Here is a 23,645-nt window from a genome sequence, read left to right as displayed (position 1 = left end):
TCTGCAACATCTAAACAACTAGGCACGACGACTTAGCTGGAAGGAGATGGGGCTTTTTTTTGGCAAATGTGTCTTTGAGAAACCTCCCCCATTTGGTGAGTTTTCAGTAACTGATGTGAAAACTTTTTGAAACATTTGCCAGTTCTGAAAACAGTGCCCTCACTCTGAAATAGCTTCATTGTCACTAATTATGTCACCTCATTCTCTATGTGATTTCTGATTGGCTGGGATTGTCCATATGACTATTGCTAGGGAAAAGGCCAAATAGTTATAAAGAAAAAATCTCACATTGACAGTGAATGGGAGCCAGGAAAAAATGATATTTACATAACCCCACCTCCCGGAAATAATTCTGGTCCCTGAAAGCACTACTTTCAACCCCAACATTAAAAAGGGTGATTTGGTGCAAACCATTGGCACAGACTAGGCTCAACTATACTAACACCAAAATCACCACCAGCTTGTTATGTTTTGGTATGCAACATCATAAATGGCATACTTGGGCATGTCTTACAATATTCTGAATTTCCAAGTACAAAATAAGTGTCCCTTAAATCATATTTGTCCCAATCTATTCACATAAATAGCAAAATACACAGAGGAACCTATTAAAGATCTCTAATAATGGAATGAAGCCCACACGTTTTATAAAGGAGGCTCTAATCTGAACTAATAATGAGAATGACAACAGTAATAATAATTAAGGGTGTGGATTGCATTTGTACAACTCACAAATAACAAACCAAAGAAGACTGATTTTGGCCTTTTTGTATCCTATTCAGATCAGGTTGAAGCAGCTACAAATATCTACAGAGCACATTGGCCAGTCCCAAATGGATATGTAGAGATTTGTAAAGATCTCTAGGTCAAAAGTCTCCAATGAATCTATACAGGGTGCCTCAAAAATGGAGCAATTACAATACCATAATGGAGAATACTGAGGGGGAGGAGAGAGAGAGGAAGGCTAGAATTCTATCACCCCACCCAACACTCTCCAATCACAGTGCTTGGAAGGAGTGAAGTCATTGATGTTATGTGCCTCCAAGTCGACTACGACTTATGGCAACCCTATGAATCAGTGACCTCCAAGAGCATCTGTCATAAACCACCCTGTTCAGATCTTGTAAGTTCAGTTCTGTGGCTTCCTTTATGGCATCAATCCATCTCTTGTTTGGCCTTCCCCTTTTTCTACTCCTTTCAGTTTTTCCCAGTATTATTGTCCATGGTATCCACAAAGCTCTCCTCCAACACCACATTTCAAATGAAATGAAGTCATAAAATGCAGAAATCTTTTGAAATTTCTGTCTCTTAGATATTTTTGGTGGGGATTGGGTGGCATTTGTTCAACTTGTGTATGCTTTCTGTTCTTTCCCAATCGATTCCAGTCCCATCCTTATTTACATATTGTTTTTTTAAAAAGTTTCTTTTCTTTTTAAAATTTGATTCTCATTGATAAGAATTATTATTAAACCTTGTGGGCATATTTAGCCACAGCTTTTTGAATTCATCATCATCATCATCCAGTTGCTACCCACAAACAATAAGAAGCAGCCAGCTTGTGTGGCTATACATTTTTTTATTAGTAGTATTAGCCAGCCAGCCAAACCTTATGGGCACATTAGCTAGCATTCTGAATTAAGAATTATTGTTGTTGTTATTTACAATTGCTAACCACAGTGAATATTATTAATATTAAACAATATTTTTGTTTTCCCTTCACTCACTACTGCTGTTGGCAATCCGCCCCCTATACAACAGGGTATTTTTTTTTAAAAAAACAACAAAATTTATTGGAAAAAGCAAATTTTAGAAGTGGCTAGCATGAAAACCCCTGGAGCTACTCATGTGAATTTTGGCAGGGTTAATCCCCTCTATAGGGGATACCATGTCACCAAATTCCATGTCCCTATATGCATATTATCTCCATGGTGCTGCCAGCCCGTGCCGCCTAATGCTTCCCACTCATGTCTAGTATCACAAATCTAATTGTTAAAAACTCAATTGTTTTTTCAAAATATTGAAGAAAGGAACAGGGGAAACACAGGAGTATGGCATGATTGAGCACTCACTGTCTTTTTATTTCTTAACTTTTGTGGAAAAAAGCAAACTGAAGGTGTTTAGCATGAAATCCATTAGAGCTACCCAACCTGACATTTGGCGTGGTTAATTCCCTCTCTAGGGGCTACCATGTAACCCAATTCCATGTCCCTGTGTGAAAAACCAAAAGCTATCCATCTGCAACTTGGCAGCTTTAATCCCCTAAACAGCAGCTCCCATGTCTCCAAAATTCATGTCACTAGGTCAAAAAACAAGAAAGTTATGCAGTTTCAGTTTTGCAATGTAAGTCAATGGAATTTCTGGAGATTTATAATATCCAAATTGTGATCCAGATTCAGATCTGAGTTAGGTCACATAAGGTCCAAATCTGTCCAGCCTGACTTGGACCTGATGTGTATTTACAAATCAGAACCACAAATCAGATTGGGGGGGGGGAGTTATGTGCATATCCCTAACAATAATGCTGCAAATGCATATGAACATATTCACTAATACGCAAAAAAACTTGCGGTTTAAGAACGTACCTATAGCCAACAGATAATTCCATCAAACTTTAAAACCAAGGAAATTGGGCAGTTATAGTGAATGCACCAGGGGAGCAGGAGACCTGACCTCTTCTCTGAGATAATGGACTGCTGTACAAATTTGTCAAAATGCAAACACAATTTGGGTTGGTCTTTCACAGTCCAACAGGCACATGTTACCAAATTCTTCCAAGCTACACAGGAGGTGGATTGGACTGTCAAAGACCAACCCAAATTGTGTTTACATTTTTACAAACCCTGGGGAGAGTCTCCAAAGACAACCACTAGCAAAGGCCATTTCTGTTGCCCTCTTAAGCTTGTTCTGTTCTCCCTCTCAGCTCGGTGGCCAGCATGACATCTTCATACTAAAATACTTGAACTGCAATGTGATGTTTTTACCTTAAAGCTGGGTTGGCTTGTATTCAGCTTCCTGCTTTTTAAATATATATTTGAGCTGGTCTTTTGATGCTTTTAGCAGATCTGGGTTCTTTTTTAAGAAGTCTAGAAACTCTGCACAGGTCATGTTCACTTTCACCTGCAGCTCCACCTCACAATGTCATCACTCAGCCTGTTTCTGTCCCTGGGCCACAGTTGTGTTATTAAACTGAAAATTCTCTCACAGTAGACTGGAACAGGTTCAGAGGAGGGCAACGAGGATGATCAGGGGACTGGAAATAAAGCCCAATGAGGAGAGACTGGACGAACTGGGCATGTTTAGTTGTAAGAAGAGAACACTGGGAGGAGAGATGATAGCACTGTTCAAGTATTTGAAAGATTGTTACACAGAGGAGGGCCAGGATCTCAATTGTCCCAGAGTGCAGGTCATAGAATAATTGTCTCAAGTTACAGGAAGCCAGGTTTCACCTGAACATCAGGAAAAACTTCCTGTTAAGAGTGGTACGACAATGCAACCAATTACCTAGGGAGGTGGTGGGCTCTCCAACACTGAAGGCATTCAAAAGGCAGCTGAACAGCCATCTGTTGGGTATGCTTTAAGTTGGATTTCTGCACTGAGCAGGGGATTGGACTCAATGGCCTTATAGGCCCCTTTCAACTCTATGATTCTAGATGCTGGAACGGAAAGTGTGAAAAATACCCGTTTCTTAATTTGGCTGCCACTATTCGATGGCATTTGTCTGAGAACCTTCACCCATCTCTGATCAATGTTCTGCTTCTTGAAAAGAACATCTTCCCTTATTTGTTGTAAAACACAGTAGTTATCATTTTGTTGTTGTTATATGCCTTCAAGTCAATTATGACTTATGGCGACCCTATGAATCTTTTGGATATATTCATAGGGTTTTCATGGTAAGAGATATTCAGAGGTGGTTTACCATTGCCTTCCTCTAAGCCTATGGCACCCAGATTCCCAGGTGGTCTCCCATCCAAGTACTAATCAGGCCTGACCCTGTTTAGATTCCCAGATCAGACGAGATCGGACATGTTCAGGGTAGTATGGTCGTAGGCAGTAGTCATAGTACAGCTTGTCAATGTCAATCTCAATGTGGAGTGCTGTAGCAAGGGTTTGTAAATTTGCCCATTTCACATCATTGTGATGAGAGAGCACTGACATTTGTTTTTAAAAAGGTAATGTTTCAACATCATACCATTTCTACGTGTATTCCATGCACTGTGTCAATGTCTTATAGTCTTCCTCTTTGAATTTTCTGTTGTCAGCTGGAGACACATTGTCCAAAATGAATTGGGCTGATCTTCCATATAATTGTCCTCTCTTCTTCTCTTTATTTTTGAATTCCATGCCTTCCATGACACAATGGGATTCTGTGGAGCTGACATTGTTACATTCCAGTTTCTTCACAGCATCTTGAAAGATTACCATCAAATTGTGCAAAAAATATAACAAAGAGGGAGAGATTTGTGTTCTTCCTCACTGAAAGCTGCCTGTATAATCTTCATACATTCTTTTTACCCCTCTGAAAAAAGCATGCCCTCAATGCAGGCCAACATTGTAGAATGTGTTCAATAGTGGGTAGAAATGACAGCCACCTTGTGGATATGTGCCAAAGCACATCTTTGTATTGCCTTTCAACAAACTCAAAAAAGGACAAATGAGACTGCCTTCTCGGATGAGAAGCTAAACTCACTGTATACTTTGAGGATAAGTGTTTCTACATTAAAACTCAAGACTTTCATCCCATGTTTGAGTCAGTTGTGGATTATATGACATTTGCATCTCACTTGTATTAGGTGATCATTAAACTGGTTTAATTTCTGATACACTGACTTGTGTTTTCTAAAATTTACAGGGGCTTTGTCAGTCATATAAGAAGACACCCTGTTAAAGTTGAGTCCATTCTTCTGTAGCATATTGTAGATCCATGTTGCAATCGCCTCACTTGTCTCATCATTGTCGTAAAAATCAAGCAAGCAATGCTTAATTCCCTTTGTCACAGAAAAGTAACACAGAGTTAATGGAAATAATTTCATGTGTTACTTGTTGGAGGCTTCTTGCTTTGGCCTCTTGAGATGACAGGCCAGTGTGAGACCACAGTGGTGGCTTGTTAAATCTCCAGTGTTGGCCTCAAGAGGTTCTTGGAGACCTAGGTCAATTCCTGGAGGGTTGGCAATTCTTCTGGAGATAGAGCTCAACTGTTGGCCATTCCAGGCCAAACCTAGAGGTTTGGTAACCCTAGTGCAGAAGGAGCTGTCATCCCTCTCCAATCATCAAATGGTTGGTCTGATAACAAGGAAGGGAGTGATAGGCATTCCTATCAGGACACTGTGTAAATTTGTTTTATTTTTTTACTGCTGCTGCCATTACAATGGGAGGGGGCAAAATGTGTTTGGGGGGGCAGACCAGGCCCTATTGCCTCTTTCCAGGAAACTGTGTAACTTTGGAGGTTGGAATAGGGATATTTAATATAGTATTCTCAGCATCCATACTAAACTACAATTTCCAGGCTTCTTTGGGGAAGCCATGATTGCTACAGTCATATAAAACTAATATACAGTTATAGTGTAGTAATTACGCCATGGCTTGCAGTAGATCTGGGATGGAAGTCCCTCCCAGTTTCTGCTGTCTGACAACTTTTATCTGGAAATGCCAGGGATCAAACCATGTGCTCTCCCCAAGGAGAAAAAGGTGCAACTGAGTCAAACAATGTGCAAGGACTCATGGGCAGATATCACAAAGTAAGTTGTTTGCCTCCAAATGAGCAGCCAACTGTCCTCAGATTAGGGGTGGTAAGAAATTTGATTCAGTTTGCATTTCAAGTCGAAACTATGCAATTCACACTTTCCAAAACAATACGAGAACTGACACACAGCCATCCTTTGAAATTCACACTTATTTGAATTTTGTGCTAGGGTTTGCCAACCAAACAATGCTTATAACAATGCATATATTTGGGAAAGTGTGCATAAAAATGAATATATTCATGAAAATAACACAAAAATGCATTATATGATGAGAGATTGCTTGCAAAAATGTGTACATTAGTCAAAACCGCCTACAAAGTATGTTTCTTATGAGAAATTCACACTAAAATGCTAGAGAGTTTTTATGAGGATTTTAAAAAAATCACAAATTTCTGCAGAACTGTGGAGAACTGAACTTAAGATTGGAAACATGAGAAACCGAGAAAACCGAAATTGACATCCCTACCTCAGACACACGTTTGAATGGAAAAAATAGGAACATAGGTTGTTGCCTTATACTGAGCCAGATCATTGATCCATCTAGCTCTATAAAAGTGACTGACACTGGGTCTCCACGATTTCAGAATGAGGTCTCTCAAAGTGCTACCTGGAGGTGCCAGGGATTGAACCTGGGACCTTCTGCATACAAAACAGATGTCCTACCATTGAGCTGCAGCCTATTCATCCGATACTGTGTGAACCAAGTATAAATGGCCCAATTCTCATTAATGTGATGGCTGGAAGAAGTGGCATCCTGACTGAGGTTGATCTTAGACCACCATGTCATCCTGGTTGGAGCTGATTATACACCTCTGGGGGCCAATCTCGATGCCCCAAAAGCTGACGTTCTATATAACATGCCACGTAATTCAAGAGTTGCCCTTCAGTTGTAACCATTTTGATCTGGCAAACTTAACATTATGATAGACTGAAGGGCATTGTCAGCTCTTCACTGAGACAGCAGTGTCGGTGGGGGTGCAGGCAGGGCTGGAGATTCATTGGTAATTGCCAGGCCATAAGTCCTCAGCCGGCAGCTTGGCTTTAAATCTGCCAGGCTAGCAAGGAGGAAGCAAGATAACGGCAGAGGCCGTTCAAAGCTTACGTGCCAAGCCAGAAATCCAGAAGAGACGTCAGTGAAGGTCCGGGTCTAGTTTGCCGAGAGATCAGTCCAAGTCAAGGTTCAGGGTATAGGAAGACACACAGTGGTCACGCCTGACGTTGTAGTCACCAACAAGCTGAAACCAAGGTTTGACTTTTAAGGAGCAGGTTTGTCAGCAGGTGTGAGCCATCAGCGTTTTGGCCTTAAGTGGACAGGCCTGCCCCTCTTCTGCCTGACCTTCTGTTGTCTACGTTCTGCAGGTGAGGGGGGAGTATCCTGTTCACTGGCAGTGTCTAGCTGAAGGGCTTCAGCTGTGTCTGGGGTGCTCTGCAGCTGAGGGGGAGAAGGAGCTGGGTTCTCAGGAGTTTCCTCCATTTCTCCTTCTGGGTCTGCTGCTTCTGGGTCTGCTGCTGTTACTCCCGAGTCATCCTCGTCTGATGAGTCCTCTGACGGGGCCATGACAGGCATGGATGTAGCCCATGGACAAGGTTAAACAAAATTTAACAGTCCAGCAATCCTTGCGTGTGTGTGTAGGGGGCAAATTCAGCCCTCTGAATATGTGTATGAGAATTGATTAGGAGGGGGTGCATTGAATTTTGAATTTTTCACTGAATTCAACTTTCAGCAGCAGGGATGGTTCTTTTTTAAAACTTTAGTTTGTGGCTGCTGCTGCTACCTCTTGTTATTTTGCACCACAATTTGTCACTGCTGAAGGTAAGGAGCAAATTTCGGCATAAGCCCACCTCCTGAAAATAAATGGTCCACAGTATTCAGGGGCTCTTTAGACCAGCCCTACTGGAACATAGCATTTCCCTTTTGTCTGTGCAAACAAGTGTCACATGATCAGTCTATACCTAAGAGAACCTAGAGAAAATGAGCTCAGATAACAATTATTAAATATTAATACCCTAAACTCACCACCACGAGGGCACACACACTCTGTCTTAATGCACAGATTCCTATGACTGCTTTGTGTGTCCTAGGGGAGTAAATCAAGTTAAAGCAGAGGATAGGTTTGTACAGATACTAATGCTAAGTGTATAAACTAAAGGGGATGCTGCGAACAATAGAGCTTCAGTGAGCTAACCAGGCTCTAATAATTTTCCAAGGACGGCTAGAAATGACAACGTGGCATATCAGCAAGGTTTTTTCTTCTTCCCCCAAATCAGGTCAGCAATCTGGACACAACAGGGGCTTCTGTCTATGAGACAATAGCAACGTTCAACATTTATTCAACTTTGCCATCTTACTTACAAAGAGGCAAAGGTTCCAAGCTCCTGGGCTGCTGTAACATTGTTTTTATGATGTCATTTCACAGGGCTGGTCTGTTTGTTTTTAAAATGCACAGACTCCTTTTCTATTAAAAGTTCACAATGTGGTGTATAGTTTTTAAAACTTATAACAATATTAGACAGTACGAAAGGAGGAAAAACATATTTTAAAAGCCAATTCATAAAGCTACTACAGACAGACAGCAAAAGAAAATAGATAAATGCTGCTAATATAGACAGACAGCTAAACAAAACCCACAAATGCAAAACCTTGCAAAACAAAAATGTTTTGACGTGCTGCCTAAAACTATACAGTGAGGCAGCCTACCCCACTCTAGAGGGAGGGGATTCTAGAGTTTTGAGTGCCAGTTTTTAGAACGGTGCTGTCTGGGAGTCAAGCTAGATTGAGACACCATTCACTTAATTTAGCAATTGCACGAAGAGCTTTTTAAAAGTGAATTGCAAATAGTTACAGCCCACTTACCCTGCCCAATCTGGACTGAGGCCTTGGCATGGGAGGTGTGTGGGTTTTAACCATTCCACCTCCCCATGCTAGTTCCAGTTCAGATCCCCTCAACCTGCTATTCGCAGTGGTAAAAAGCACCCATTTTGTTTCAAAGAAGTTTTTTTGTTAATGCAAACATCACGTCCTGGGGTCCCAATCCATATTGGAACCAGGCTATGGCCTGAAGGCACATGAGGCCAGCACCCTGCTGAAGCTAAGCAGGGTCAGGTCTGGTCAGTGCCTAGATGGGAGACAGCCTGGGAACCATATGTAAACCACCTTGGGTTTTTATGATGAAAAGGCGGGGTATAAATGTAATAAATAAAAAATAAAATAAATAAATATTGGGTCCTGATCCAGATTGGGTCCCCAATGTCTCCAATTTACTTTTAAAAAGCTATTTATGCAGTTGCCAATTGTATGGTGTTGCATCTGGTTTGACCCTTCCGGACTGATTCACAGGGATATCATCATTGTTTGCATATTTACATGACCTGGGAAAGTAATATTCAGTATATGAATAGTCCAAGGCACTTCAATGAGTATTTGTTTTACAATGGGTCATTTTTATATCTGTCAGATGCATGGCTAAAATATTTCCATGCAAATGACCAAGACTGAATCACAGCTGTACAGTAACATCATTCCAATAAACAGAAAAGTGTGACAGAAGAGGATACAAAGTTAAAATATTTCTATAGCAGTCATAAATCTGAAATTTGGTTTACATACAGCTCAAGGCACCCTGATCAGTAGAAAAGTTTGAACGCGGGACAATTTTTACATATGAGAGTCAAAACTCAGAACATGACATTTCACCTCTAGCACAGAGCAAGAAAAACTGTGCCTAGGACATAATGTTATGCCCTGGAAGTTCCATTGCCCTTTTGCAAACTTGAACCAGCCTTAGGCAGATTTCCAGAAGCAGCAAGAAATGAAAGCTGAATTTACTGGTATCGTTAGGATTATAATGGCACTGACATGTCATGTGTTGTATGAACCAGACGCAGCTCCTCAGTGCCTTGTATCAATCAGTATTTTACAATATTCTGTAAGTTATTAAACATTTGGTGGTTATTTTTTAAAATGGAGTGTGTTTGTGGGTATAAATAGAGATATTCCAAAAGAAACATACACTTTCTTACCAACATCTGGTAATCATAAACAGCATCCACTGGGGTGCAGAACATGAAATATAACCCTCACAAACTTCTAATGTGACACACAGCAGTAATATTGGATAATGTAAATGCACTTTAAGCAGATTACACCCATATAGCTGAATCTGCATAACAGGTTTAGCTACTTAGCAACCTACACACAAGATGATCAGCTAAAATGAATTACAAACCATTGATTAGCCCCAGACAAATATAAGACTGACCAACCAGGCAGGCTAATCTGCACTCTAAATCACAAATGACACATTTTGCCCCTCAAGCCATTATTACAAGAGAAATTTAGGCTGTTGTTCACAAATTAGTTACTGGAAAGTCGCCATGGCATATTTTGTCAATGGGATCTGTGTGAGACGGCTCCAGGGACGCTATTTGTTAAATAAAGGCAAGGAGAATTAAACAACTCTTTTATCTTCATGGAGGAACAGATACATACATTTTTTTGAGAAGGGCCTGCCAAGCTTATAGTATTACACAGTGCCCACTTAGTACCTGTTTGGTGTCAGGATTGGCATCAGCACATGGTACCCTTGGCCAGTTGCTAGGGCCCCAGCAACCTGTCATGGTCCACCAGCACAGAGTCTGTACTAGAAGCCCAGTTAGGCAGCATATAGCTATGAGCCACCATTTAAAATTTCCCAGAATGCCTCAGAGTGCCCAGTGTTGCATTGATCTAGGGTGTGGGTAACCTGTGGCCTTTCAGAAGTTGTGCTTCTTTCTTGACAGACAATCTTTTTAGGATTGTTGAAAATGACTTGAAATGACTTGTTCCTTCTGTCCCACTATTGCCTCTACTCCAACAGCTTGGCAGACTTCCAGGAAAATGCCCACAATTCTTCTTTCACACCAGATTTAACAATAAGAAAAAAAAAACTTCAAATCTTTGCTTGGAAACCCACCTTTTCCAATAAGTCTTTGGCAAAGAGTTGAACACAGAATGCGTATTTCCCATTTGTGTGCAACTTCAGATAGGGACTGCAGGTAGGGTCAGAAGATAATTTTGTTTGGTCTGCATTCTTTTAAAGAAACCAACCTAAACTGCACCCCCATGCACACTTTTCTGAATTATTATTATTATTATTATTAGATTTCACACTTTCCTGTGTTGTTGTTGTTGTTGTACCCCCCTCTTCATCCAAAAGTCCCAGAGCAGGTTACAACTTTAAAATACAGTATTAAAAAGAATGAAAAACAATTTAAAATCACAAAATAGGGTAGGTCCTAAAAATATACGTCTCAGGTGTCAAAGGCCAGGGTAAACAGGTGCGTCATCAACATTCACCTAAAACTGTACAGCAAAGTTGCCAGATGCACCTTGGTGGGAAGGGACTTCCACAACTTAGAGGCTGCCACAGAAAAGGCCCTCTCCCGGACCACCCCCCCTAAGCTTCTCTGGGCAGTGGAACTAACAAAAGGGCCCCATCTACTGATCGCACCACCTGAAAGGGCTGCAGGGAAGGTCTTTCAGACATTTCTTAGCTTAAAAAAGCATATTCAGCATCTTTTTTAAATAAAATGTGTGTTTTAGGATAAAATACATTTAAAAATGAGTACATTGGTATAAAAGAAATATTTAAATATACATTTTGTGATAAAAGTATTATTTGAATCCAAATATTTGTAACTTTTTAAAAATTGCAGATTAATGATAAAATTAGTTACATCCCATTTAGATTACTGTAACGCGCTCTACGTGGGGCTGCCTTTGAAGACTGTTTGGAAACTTAAACTGGTACAAAGAGCTGCAGCCAGAGTGCTAACTGGGGCTGGTTACAGGGACCATACAACCCCCTTGTTATGATAGCTCCACTGGCTGCCAGTTTGTTTCTGGTCACAATTCAAAGTGCTGGTTTTGACCTATAAAGCTCTATATGGCCTAGGTCCAGGCTATTTGTCAGACCGTATCTCCCCATATGAGCCTGCCTGGGTGTTGAGATCTTCAGGAGAGGCCCTTCTCTCAGTCCCAACACCTTCGCAAGCGCGATTGGTGGGGACACGAGATAGGGCCTTCTCGGTGGCTGCCCCCAGGTTCTGGAACTCTCTTCCTAGGGAAGCACGAATGGCCCCTTCCTTGCTATCCTTCCGTCGGCAGGCAAAGACTTTTTTATTCCGACAGGCTTTTGGACTAGAAGATGTTTAAGATAGGGCCTCATAAGGTCTGTTGTATTGTTCTATGGTCCTATTCTTAATGTTTTAAATTGTTTTAGTATCTTAAGTGTATGTTTCATGACTTTAATGTTACAAATAGTTTAATTCTATTTTAATTGTATATTTTTGTATGTTTTTTACCTATGAGTAGTTTTTATTTGTAAGCCGCCCTGAGTTCCAGTTTTGGAAAAAGGGCGGGGTAAAAATAAAGATTCATTCATTCATTCATTCATTCAAATTGGATTTATGAATGAACACATTCATTCTGGACTGACACTGGCCAGAAATAGGCTGTTCCACTTGTCCCCAGCTGCAATACAAATACAAATTGGGATTGTGGTGCAGGTGGAAGAGGGGTTAATCCTTCCCCTCCACACATACACATTATACTTCTGATGAAAATGCCCTTTTCCTGAAACTGCTATTTGTCCTGGAAGGGAAGCAGCTAACAGCAGCTCCCCTTCCAGAGCAAAATATTGGTTTCAGGTGGACGATTGTCCTCAGGACTGCTGCAAAGAGAAAGGGTTAATTCTCCTCTACACTATGATCCCCACCGAGATCATGGATCCCCTGGATGCTGATATCTATCTATCTATCTATCTATCTATATCTATCTATATCTATCTATCTATCTCTATCTATCTATCTATCTATCTATCTATCTATCTATCTATCTATCTATCTATCTATCTATCTATCTATCTATAATAATAATAATTATTATTTATTAGATTTGTTAGATGCCCATCTGGCAGAGATTATCTGCCACTGTCGGTGACGTACAACAAAACACAAATACAGTCCATATAAAAACATAATCTATCATCTGTCTGTCTGGTTTTCATATGATGCTAGAAGTGCATTTTAAGACCTTTTAAAAGCTTTTTAAAAAGCTTTTTTAAAAAGATGTTTTGTTTATTATTTTTTTTAAAGATTTTTGTTCTAATTATACAGCCATGAGCATGGCTGTATACTATAGCAGCGTGGATTTTTCACATTCCACAATGTTTATTTTATTTATTTAAAATATTTCTATCCTGCCCTTCTACCCTATAATAGGGCACTCAGGCTGGCTTACAATAAAACTGAACATGTACATAATAAAATTGTACACAATAAAGATCACAAAAACATTAAAATAAATTAAAATACATAAATTGCAATTAAAATACATAAAATACAATACACACGCACACACACACACACATACATGTAGGGAGTGGTACTGAAGGGACTACAGAGGTAAGAAGTAACATAGAAGGCATAAAATCAGTGTCAGGCTCTACCCTCAGTCCCTCCCAAAGGCTCTCCGGATCAAGATCGTTTTCAGAAGTCTCTGGAAAACCATCAGGGAGGGAGCAGAGTGGGCTTCTTGGGGTAGGGTATTCCAAAGCTTGGGGGCCACAGCTGAAAAGGCTCTCTTCCGTGTGCCTGTCAGTCTAACATCTTTCATTCCAGGCACGCAGAAGAGAATAGAGGCAGATGATCTTAAATCCCGGGCAGGTACATATGGGCATAAGCAGTCCCTCAGGTACATTGGTCTAAGGCCATATGGGCTTTAAAGGTCAGAATCAGCACTTTGAATTGGGCCCGGAAACAAATTGGGAGCCAGTGGAGTCGATAAAGCACAGGGGTGATATGCTACCTGCGCCGTGCTCCAGTTAACATTCTGGCTGCTGCATTTTGAACCAACTGTAATTTCCGAACCGTTTTCAAGGGCAGTCCCACATAGAGTGCATTACAGTAATCAAGTCTCGATGTCACTAATGCATGTGTCACTGTGGCAACTGCTTCCAGGAACGGACGCAGCTGGTGGACCAGTTTGAGCTTGTCAAAAGCACTTCTGGCTATCACAGCCACCTGATGTTTAAGCAGCAGGGCAGGATCCAGCATCTGCTCCTTCGAGGAGAGTGCAACCTGATCCAGAAAGGGGGTGCAGTTTTCCCCTTGACCAGCAACGCTTCCGTCTTGTCTGGATTAAGTTTCAGTTTGTTAGCCCACATCCAGCCCTTCACAGCCTCCAGGCATTGGTTTAGGATGAGCACTCCCTCCCTGCGATCAGGTGGTAGGGAGAGAGAGAGTTGAGTATCCTCAACTTGATGACATAGTACTCCAAATCTCTGGATGACCTCTCCCAGTGGTTTCATATAAATGTTAAAGAGCATGGGAGACATAACGGAACCTGTGGTACCCCGTAGGCCAAAGGCCAGGGGGTTGAGCAGTAATCTCCCAGCACCACTTTCTGGATCCTGTCCATCAGGTACCATAAAACAGTGTGTCCCAATCTCATCGCACCTAGACAGTTCAAAAGGATACCATGGTCAATCGTATCAAAGGCCACTGAGAGGTCCAGCGGCACCAACAAGGATGCACTCCCCCTGTCTGATGCCCAGCTTAGGTCACCAAGCACGGTGACCAAGGCAGTCTCTGTCCCATGACCAGGCCTAAAGCCTGATTGAAAAGGGTCTAGATAGTCTGATTCATCCAGGAAAACTTCGAGCTGAGCAGCCACTCATTTGAAAATTGAAAATACCCCCGTGCCATTCTGATGCTTCCCATAAGCTCATTGCAAAACAAAACCTTACAAAACTTATAGTCCTGAACTCAGAAACACTTGCTTAACAACCCTCTAAATTTTTATGGTGATATACAAAACAGTCAGCGAGAGTTCCAAGTGTAAAAAGAGAGAGAAAAAACCCAGACCCTTTTTGGACTTTTTTCTGTCAGAGTTCTCATAATTTGTTGAAATTAATTAAAAATCAGTCATGTTCAGAATACCTGTAATCCTATTGCTGACCTTGCCCCACATTCTGACCTTCCTCTTCTGCAGTTTAGAAGTTAAAAAAAAGCCTGGCTGACTTTTAATTAATTTAATAAATTTAGCATTGAACTTAAGAACCAACTGTCAGTGTTCTAAAAGCCAGACTCACAGCTGCTTGGCTTGCCTAATCAGGGGACCACACTCACACTAGTCCTTTTTTTCACTTGAGACAGTCAGGTCATCAGGAGTTTTGGAGTGCGTTGTCATCAGTATGCTGATGACACGCAGCTCTACTTCTCCTTTACATCTCCTTCAGGTGAGGCAGTCGACGTGCTGAACCGTTGCCTGGCTGCGACAATGGACTGGATGAGAACTAACAAACTGAGACTCAATCCTGACAAGACTGAGATGCTGTTGGTGGATGGTTTCTCTGATCGGATGGTGGATATATACCCTGTCCTGGATGGGGTTACACTCCCCCTAAAGGAACAGGTGCGTAGTCTGGGAGTCATCTTAGACTCTTCCCTCACACTTGAGGCTCATGTAGCCTCGGTGGCCCGGAATGCATTCTACCAACTTCGGTTGGTAGCCCAGCTATGTCCCTATCTGAGTAAGGAGGACCTCACATCAGTGGTACATGCTATGGTAACCTCGCGTCTGGACTACTGCAATGCGCTTTATGTAGGGCTACCTTTGAAGACGATTCAGAAGCTACAGCTAGTGCAAAATGCGGCGGCCAGACTGCTAACAAGAACTAAGCGGTCTGAGCATATAACACCTGTGCTAGCCCGTTTGCACTGGCTTCCAATATGCTTCTGGGCCAGATTCAAAGTGTTGGTACTTACCTATAAAGCCTTATACGGCGCGAGCCCACGATAACTGTCGGAACGCCTCTCCCGATATGAACCAGCCCGTACACTACGGTCTACTACGAAGGCCCTCCTCCGGGTTCCGACTCATAGGGAAGCCCGGAGAGTGGTGACAAGATCTAGGGCCTTCTCAGTGGTGGCCCCTGAACTATGGAATGGTCTCTCCGAGGAGGTGCGCCTGGCGCCGACACTATCATCTTTTCGGCGCCAGGTTAAAACCTTTCTCTTCTCTGAGGCATTTTAATTCCTGTTAATTCTAAATTATTATATTTTGATTTTAGACTGTACAGTTTTTTGTACAGTTTTGTATTGTGATATACTGTATTGTGTTATTTTTATTGTATTTTTAATGTTCACCGCCCAGAGAGCTGTTGCTAGTTGGGCGGTATATAAGCTTAATTAATCAATTAATTAATTAAATAAATAAATAAAAAATCCTGGGAAGTGTAGTTTGTGAAGGGGGCTGAGAGGAGACTCCTATTCCCCTGACAAAGCTCAAGCGGCCAGAGTGGTTTAATCAGATTGAAGCTCTGTGAGGGAAATAGGGCGTCTCCTAGAAACTCTTAGCACCTTTCACTAACTACATTTCCTAGGATTCTTTGGGGGAAGCCATGACTGTGTAAAGTGAAATAAAGGTCTGGTATGGATGTGGCCAGGGACAGCTTGGGTTTAAATTTGAGCAGGAGACTACATGGCTTGCTGAAGAATAAAAAGGTGGGGAAAATGCTGAAAAGCAATGATACTATTCATAATGTTTTTATTTTGGAAAGGAAAGGGGCTTCCCCTCTCCCCAGTGCCCATCCACTCAATCTCCTCCCCCCTCCCTTCCTTGCCCCTCCCCCAGGTCAGTTTTACCTTTCCTAAATATGATTGCACAGAAATCGCATTGAACTGAGAAAGTATGCAAATGATCAAACCCACCTCCTCCCTCCTACCCCTCCCTGTTGCCGCTTCCCTCCCCTTCCCTTCCAATCCTCTCAATCCCCCTCCCTGTAGTCAATTTTACCTATTAAGCATGATTGCACGGGAGTAAATCCCATTGAACTCAACAAGTATGCAAACGATCAAACCTGCCCTCCCTTCCTCCTTTTACCTCCCTTTTCCCCCTTCCCTCCCCCTTCCTTTGCCCCTCCCCTTCCAATCCCCTCCTTCCCCTTCCCCATCGCCCTCCTTCCCCTCCCCTCTCCCCTCCCTATCTCCTTCCCTCTGCTCTCCCCTCCCCCTCCCCCATGGTCAGTTTTATTTATTTATTTATTTATTTATTTATATCCTCTCTTACCTATCCTAACTATGATTCCATGGGAGTAAATCCCATTGAACTCAATAAGCATGCAAATGTTCAGATTTGCCTTTCCCCTCCTTCCCCTCTCCTCTCCTGTCCCTTCCTCCTCCCCTCCCCTCTTCCCTGCCCACTCCAGCCCCCCTCCCTCCCCCTGGTCAGTTTTACCTATCCTAAGCATGATTGCATGGGAGTAAATCCCACTCAACTCAATAAACATGCAAATGATCAAACCTGTCCCTCTCCTCCCCTTCCCCTCCTGCTTGCTTCCTTCCGCTTCCTCCCCTCTGACTGCCCTTCCTCCCATCCCTCCTCCTCCTCCTCCCCTCCCCATCCCCTGTGGTCAGTTTCAACTATCCTAAGCACAATTGCAAGGGAGTAAATCCCATTGAACTCAATAAGCATCAATCCATTCTCAGCAAACTTGCACAGGATCCTATTTCTTAACTCCCGGATTAGAAAACAGAGAAATTCACTAATAGGCAAAAAACCTTGTGGTTTAAGAATGTACCTATAGCCAACAGATATTTCTATGAAACTTTAAAAAGCATGGAAATTGGGTGGCTATAGTGAATGCACCAGAGGATCAGGAGACCTGAACCCTTCTCTGAGATATTGGACTGCCTCACAAAACTCATCGAAACACTGGCAATTTGCTTTGCAAAAGTTTCATCCTTGTAGACTCCAACTACCATGTTCCTTTTATTCCTTGTCCCATTTATTTTAATCCAGATAGTCTTCATGGAGCTACCAAGCTCTTCCTCCTTTATTTCTGTGTAGGGATATATATTTTTAACACACAGTACAACTCTGCCTCCCTTTCTGTTCCTTCTGTTCTTTTTGAACAAGTTATGTTCTTCAGTCTCTGTATTCCAGTCATGGGAGTCATCCCACCAAGTTTCAGTTATACCTGTCAAGATGTATTTACTCTCCTGTATTAAGAGTTTAAGTTTGTCCTGTTTGTTTCCCATACTCTGGGTATTAGTATACAGACATCAAAGACCATGTGATTTACGGCCTGGCTTCCTTCCTATATTTTAATGAATGCTATTACTGGGCCCCTTACAGTAGTTCCCTCAGTTCCTCTTAGTGTGCACAAGCCTTTGTTAGTTGTTACCGCCAAGTGTACATCTCCCTTAGATTCAGTTTAAAGCTCTCCTGAATAAGTTCTCCATGCTGTAGCCAAACACATTCTTCCCAGTCCTTATGAGGTGCAACCCATCACTTGGCAGCAGGCCATCTTCCATGAATCTAAATTCTCTTGCGTAGGCACCACCTTCATAGCCAGTCATTCACCTGGAGGATTTTTCCTTCCCTTTCCACTCCACTTCTGGAAGGATGGGTGAGAAAACTATTTGGGCCCCAAAGTCTTTGATTTTCCTTCTCAGAGTTTCAAAGTCTGATGTGATTTCTTCGTAGCTCATTCGTTCCCACATGGATGAGCAGAAACACATATTAGTGGGCTTTATGAGTGATGGCAACCCTGAGGCTGAGGGATGCTTTGATCCATCAGCAACCCTCTGGGAGCAGCATCTCCTGGTGGCCTAAGGGTAAGATGGGCCAAAACATAAACATGGGTGGGGCCAATTCCTGCTGCTCTTCTGCCTCATCATCTGCTTGTTTGCCAGAGCTGATGGGAAAGCAGGCAGTGGATGCTAATCATCCATTTCATCATCAGTGTTGTTTGCTTGGTCATCCCTTGCGGGCCAGAGCAGGTGAACAAGCATATTGCACTGAGAAAGGTCCAGAGGGCTTTTGTCAGTGGGACCCTTGCTGGGCTGTTGGACCTCAGCAGGTACACGATCATCCTCACTCTTGGCACCAGCCCTCCCTAGGTTCACATTTGCATATTTTCCCTCCAAGAGATCCCTTCGGTGTATGGAATCATTCTGAGAAAAAACTTTGAACTGGTGCAGACGTAACAACAATGGTTTATTGGGCTAAAATCAACTGTTATGCTCATGCACACTCTTCTCCCTCATTTCTTCTCTAGCACACCTTAATGCAATACTTCATGAAGGGGTTTGTTAAAAAGGACAAAATAATTTTAGAAAGTAACTGTGCACATCAAGTGGGACACTGGGCTATGCAATGTTTACAGAATGGAACATCCCCACCTATACCAGTGGAGCCCTACCTATAGGTTTCATGGGGGCCCTGGGGAGGGCTTACTTTGTTGTAAATTCTGGTAATTTCCCCTGGGGCCAAGTAGCTTCTAACTGCCATCTTCCTTTCTCTGAATGCCCTGGAAGTTGAGTTGTTCTGGGAGATGGTGAGGTGTTTTTTTTTAAAGGCCACCACAAAAGACATGCAATGGTATTCAATGTTAGTCCTACCCAGAACAGACCCACTGATGTTAACAGACATGACTAAGGGTCATTAATTTCAATGGGTCTACTCTGAGCAGGACTTAGCTGAATACATCCATAGTAGCCTTCACATTTTTGTGGCCATGGCTATTTTTTTTTAAAAAAAACAACGCCACACAATTAGGTACAAGAGAATCTGTCAATTTCAGTTTCTCTTAGTTTCTTATTTTCTATACTTAAGTTCAGTTATCCAAATTTCCACCTTTACAATTAAAAAAAAAATATTCATGAAAATTTACCAGTACTTTCATGTGAATTTTCCTAAAACCGTAAGCTATTTTCTGCCTAATATACACATTTTTGCAAAGCAATTTTCCCTAATATAATACATTTTTGTATGTTATTTTCACGAATATATACATTTTTATGGACGCTTTACTCCAGTATATGCAATTTTGTATAGATAACTTGGCTGGAGACCTGCACTGCAAAATTTGGAGAAATGTGAAATGTGGCTGTTTTCTGTTCTTGTATTGTACTGGAAAGTGCAAATTAGGTAAGTTTGCTTTTAAATGTGATCTGAATCCAATTTCTCCACCATCCCTACCACACCGGAATAACTCAACGTCTGCAGCACTGAGAGGAAAACAAAAATGATGGATGGAAGCAAGTTGCCAGTAAATTGCCAAAAAGTTTTTTTAAGTAAATTTAAAATAATAATAATAATAATGAGAACCCAGAACAGGCATCAGTGTTGGCCCAGGAGGGACTGGGCCCCCGGGAACTACTCTGAGATGCCAAGTGCTAACACAAGCATTGATCCCTACTGACCATGCTGTATGTTTTATTGTGGCTGAGAGTGTGAATTAGGAAACCCCATTTCAAATCCTGTATCAGTAATTATTTCGCTGGATATCCAAGCTACAGTCTCTCAGTATCAGTCCCAATCTGCAAATAGGGGTCTGATACTTCATAATAACACCTTGCCTTGCAGGATTGTGGTAAAGATGTCTGAGATTACATACGCAAAGCACTATAAAGTCTGGTAAATCTCTATAAAAACGTGAAGTATTATTGTCAGTTCATGTGACAAATCTCACTATTGCTATGACAGATGAGATTTAGATGTGGATTAAGGGAAAGTTTCAAACATTCTGATTAAGTGCCCCCCCACCCCCAAGCTTAGAAATGCAACTTCACCAAACTTAACCGAGGATTGGTTTCCTTGCATGCTTTTGTGACATTCTTTTGCCTGCAGTTCAGAAGGCGAATTTCATATCAGAAATCCGAAAGGAGAAGCCTACATTAAAAAAACAAAACAGTACAAGTACAGTTCAATTGGTTGGTTTTCAGTCCTAAGAGGACACAGACAGAACTCATTTAATAGTTGATTTAGTGATCGTACAAATGATATCTATGACATAATTGTATGTGTGTGTCTGTGTAAGTAAGTAAATAAATAAATGTCAAGGAATATTTACTGCTTTTCACAGCATGATGGGGGGGGGGAATATAAGAAACTGCCCAGTCTTGAGTCTACTACTGTGACATTGGCTCTTGCGGGTGATTCCTGTACTTGTTACTTAAGACTCTTAACTTTGAATTTATACTGTCCTTTTTCCATTTGGAATAGTTTTTAGAATTGGTACAGATTTTTTTATGATTGCATATTTTGTTGTTGTAACCTGTCCTGGGACCTTCTGGGGAAGCGCATTGGGCAGAGCAATCCGAATGATGGGGAGCCAGTGGAAGGGGGGGCAGATGAGGAAGAGCCCCACGGGATCCTCTTCCTGCTAGGGAGCTGCTGGCTTGGCTCAATGCGGGCTCTATCAGGAACCATGTGCACGAGCAGGCCGGGAAGCACTGCTCCCACAAACAGACTTCCTGGGGAGTAAGTGCTCCCTGTAGGCCACAATGGAAATGCTTTTACTGTGCCAGCCTTTTGGGAGGCGGAGTTTCTGGGCAGATCAAGACCCTGGGGAGCGCTCTGAATGTGAGAAGGATCTTGTGCAAGTCCCCCCCATGCAGCTCCGCTCCCCTCATGCCCACAGAATGCCCCATTTTGGGGACTTCTGCTGGCTTCTGCCAGCCCTCTGTCCACCAGGCTGGCCATCCCTGGTGGACCCCCAGAGTTGTAAGCTCTTTCTTTGTCCATGTTTGTACTTTTGGATAGTTTAAAAAGAATTGCAAAATTCATTGCAATGTAACTCCTACCAATATTTGAAGTTATGTAACCAGTTAATTTCTTTTATAAAAAGAAACCAAGCAATTGTGTTTTTGTATCTCTGTGTGTTTTTTGCATCTTCAGTGCCACCTTCTGGTACTTGAAAGAAAAGACAAAACATTTATTTAAAATTTTTTTTTTAAAACCCATTCATTTCAATGGTGTTTACTGGTGGGCTGCATAAGCACTGACATCTTTTAAAAAATCTGTTTTTAGCGTTTAGCTAATGGAAGGTTGTTGGGGGGGTTAAAAAAAGCATGCTCCACATAATGTACAATAAAAGAAACAAATCCTATTTAAATGTTCACATACAGAAAATTCTTTCTACAAAACACAGCATCTTGTAGCAATGGCTAGAACATAGGGTGGGTGAATCAGTTTATTTCCAATCCATCTCACTTTCACATGTATTCACTCATAAATCTATTCTGTTCCTGCAAATTTGTAATTTTTTAAAAAAAATCTGCACAAAAATTCACAATGAAATAGATAATAGAAACAATTTTATAAATAAGGATTTCTAGGCAGATTTTCTCTCAGAACATACGCTTTGATGCCCTTCTTTAAAAAGCTGAGAACTGTGTTGAACATTTGGGAAGCACAATAGCCAGTGAGTAACTAAGTTTTGATCTGCACATTAATCCAGAATCAGGTCAGTTTGTATCAGAATTCACAAAGATGAAATCACCCCAGCACTATTATATGGTATCTAAAGAGATATGTTGAACATATCTGTAGATATGTAGATCCTCCGTGGCACAGAGAGGTAAGTGGCGGTAACGCAGCCGAAGCTCTGCTCACGGCTGGAGTTCGATTCCAACGGAAGGAGGAAGTTGAATCTCCAGTAAAAGGGGTCGAGGTCCACTCAGCCTTCCATCCATCCGTGGTCGATAAAATGAGTACCCGGCATATGCTGGGGGGTAAAGAAAGGCCGGGGAAGGAACTGGCAATCCCACCCCATATAAACGGTCTGCCTAGTAAACGTCGCAAGACGTCACCCTAAGAGTCAGAAACAACTCGCACTATAAGTGCGGGGACACCTTTACCTTTAAAGAGATATGTAATCTACCAAGATAGCATTCTCAGATAATCTATAATCCAGCCTCCCCATCAAAAGTTTAAGTCTGGGATGGGGAATCTGCAGAGGTAGCAGGACTACAAGTTCCATCATCCCTGATCAGTGGCCATGTTGGCTGGGGCTGATGGGAACTGGGCGTCTAACAAAGCATGTGAGAGGACTACAGATTCCACATCCCTGCTTTAAGTGAAGGTGATACCCAAATGCCCCTAGGGAATTCACATGATTAACAATTTTTACAGGAATGAAAATATTTTCCAACATTATAATCATAATCCAAGCTTATCACAATTAAATCTTATTTTGTTGTTGTTGATAGGATTTAACTGAGGCTAACTCTTGCTGGATTGCTCCCTGTGTTTCAAATCTTCCTTCCTGCCATTTAAATTGCCCATGTTGTTCATAATATTTTAAAGCACAAAGTTCTAGAGATAGATGAATCTGGCTATTTCCAATCTATATTACTTTCACACATTATTAGCCATAATTACGTTCCATTTCTACATTCTTCTCATATTACAATATGTATTTAATTGAGTCATTTCTTGTAAAATAAATATTTACATGTGTTTGTTGACAGTCCAAGAGTTGTATATCAGATCATTTTGTGTAAGAATTCACAGAGATCGAATTTGTCAAGCATCCCTGCATAGTGCTTTTTAATAATCTTTCATCTGACATTAATGTGACCCAGTTGTTTCAGTTTGTTTTCATATGCTGTCCAGTTTAAACACTGTGTTTTTCTCCCAGGGAGGAAGTATCTTTTTTCAAAGGCAGTGCCCTCTGAGTTGCAAACATACTCTTCTTTTTTATCTAACAGTTCACAGGATCAATTTCTGGCTACACATTTATTCCAATGCAATCAAGAGACATTGCCTTGTAGTGCTGTGTGTTTCAAGGGCACTTTCTATGCATTAGCACACAAGCCAGATTCTGTAGACATTTTGCATCTCAAAGCTTGGAGATAGATTTACTTAACCTACCTTGGTCTGGAAGCAGCAGTAGAGCTGTGTTAAGTAAGGATGCTTCCGTGCTAATGCCAGAATCCGTTTTTCTGTCATTGTACAGTCCACATCGTCATCTTGTAGGATGACATCTTTCTTTAAGACTTTCACAGCATATACTTCATCTTTACCTTTTAGCTCAGCTAGCATGACCTAGAACAAACATAGAAATCAATTTA

General features: G+C 41.6%; 1 protein-coding gene and 1 pseudogene across 4 annotated transcripts in view; both read right to left on the bottom strand.

Annotated features, from left to right (window-relative positions):
* PRKCE (protein kinase C epsilon) overlaps positions 1-23,645 on the bottom strand; it is a 472,683-nt gene that overhangs the window by 112,672 nt on the left and 336,366 nt on the right. For all 4 annotated transcript variants that reach the window (XM_061625425.1, XM_061625426.1, XM_061625428.1 and 1 more), the window contains one exon: positions 23,446-23,619. In XM_061625425.1, coding sequence (XP_061481409.1) covers positions 23,446-23,619 — 174 coding nt within the window. The remainder of the gene's footprint in view (positions 1-23,445; positions 23,620-23,645) is intronic.
* LOC133384640 (5S ribosomal RNA) lies at positions 3,932-4,049 on the bottom strand (annotated as a pseudogene).

Source organism: Rhineura floridana, chromosome 4, assembly GCF_030035675.1.
Source record: "Rhineura floridana isolate rRhiFlo1 chromosome 4, rRhiFlo1.hap2, whole genome shotgun sequence".
NCBI lineage: Eukaryota > Metazoa > Chordata > Lepidosauria > Squamata > Rhineuridae > Rhineura > Rhineura floridana.
This window is presented reverse-complemented; position numbering and strand designations above follow the sequence as displayed.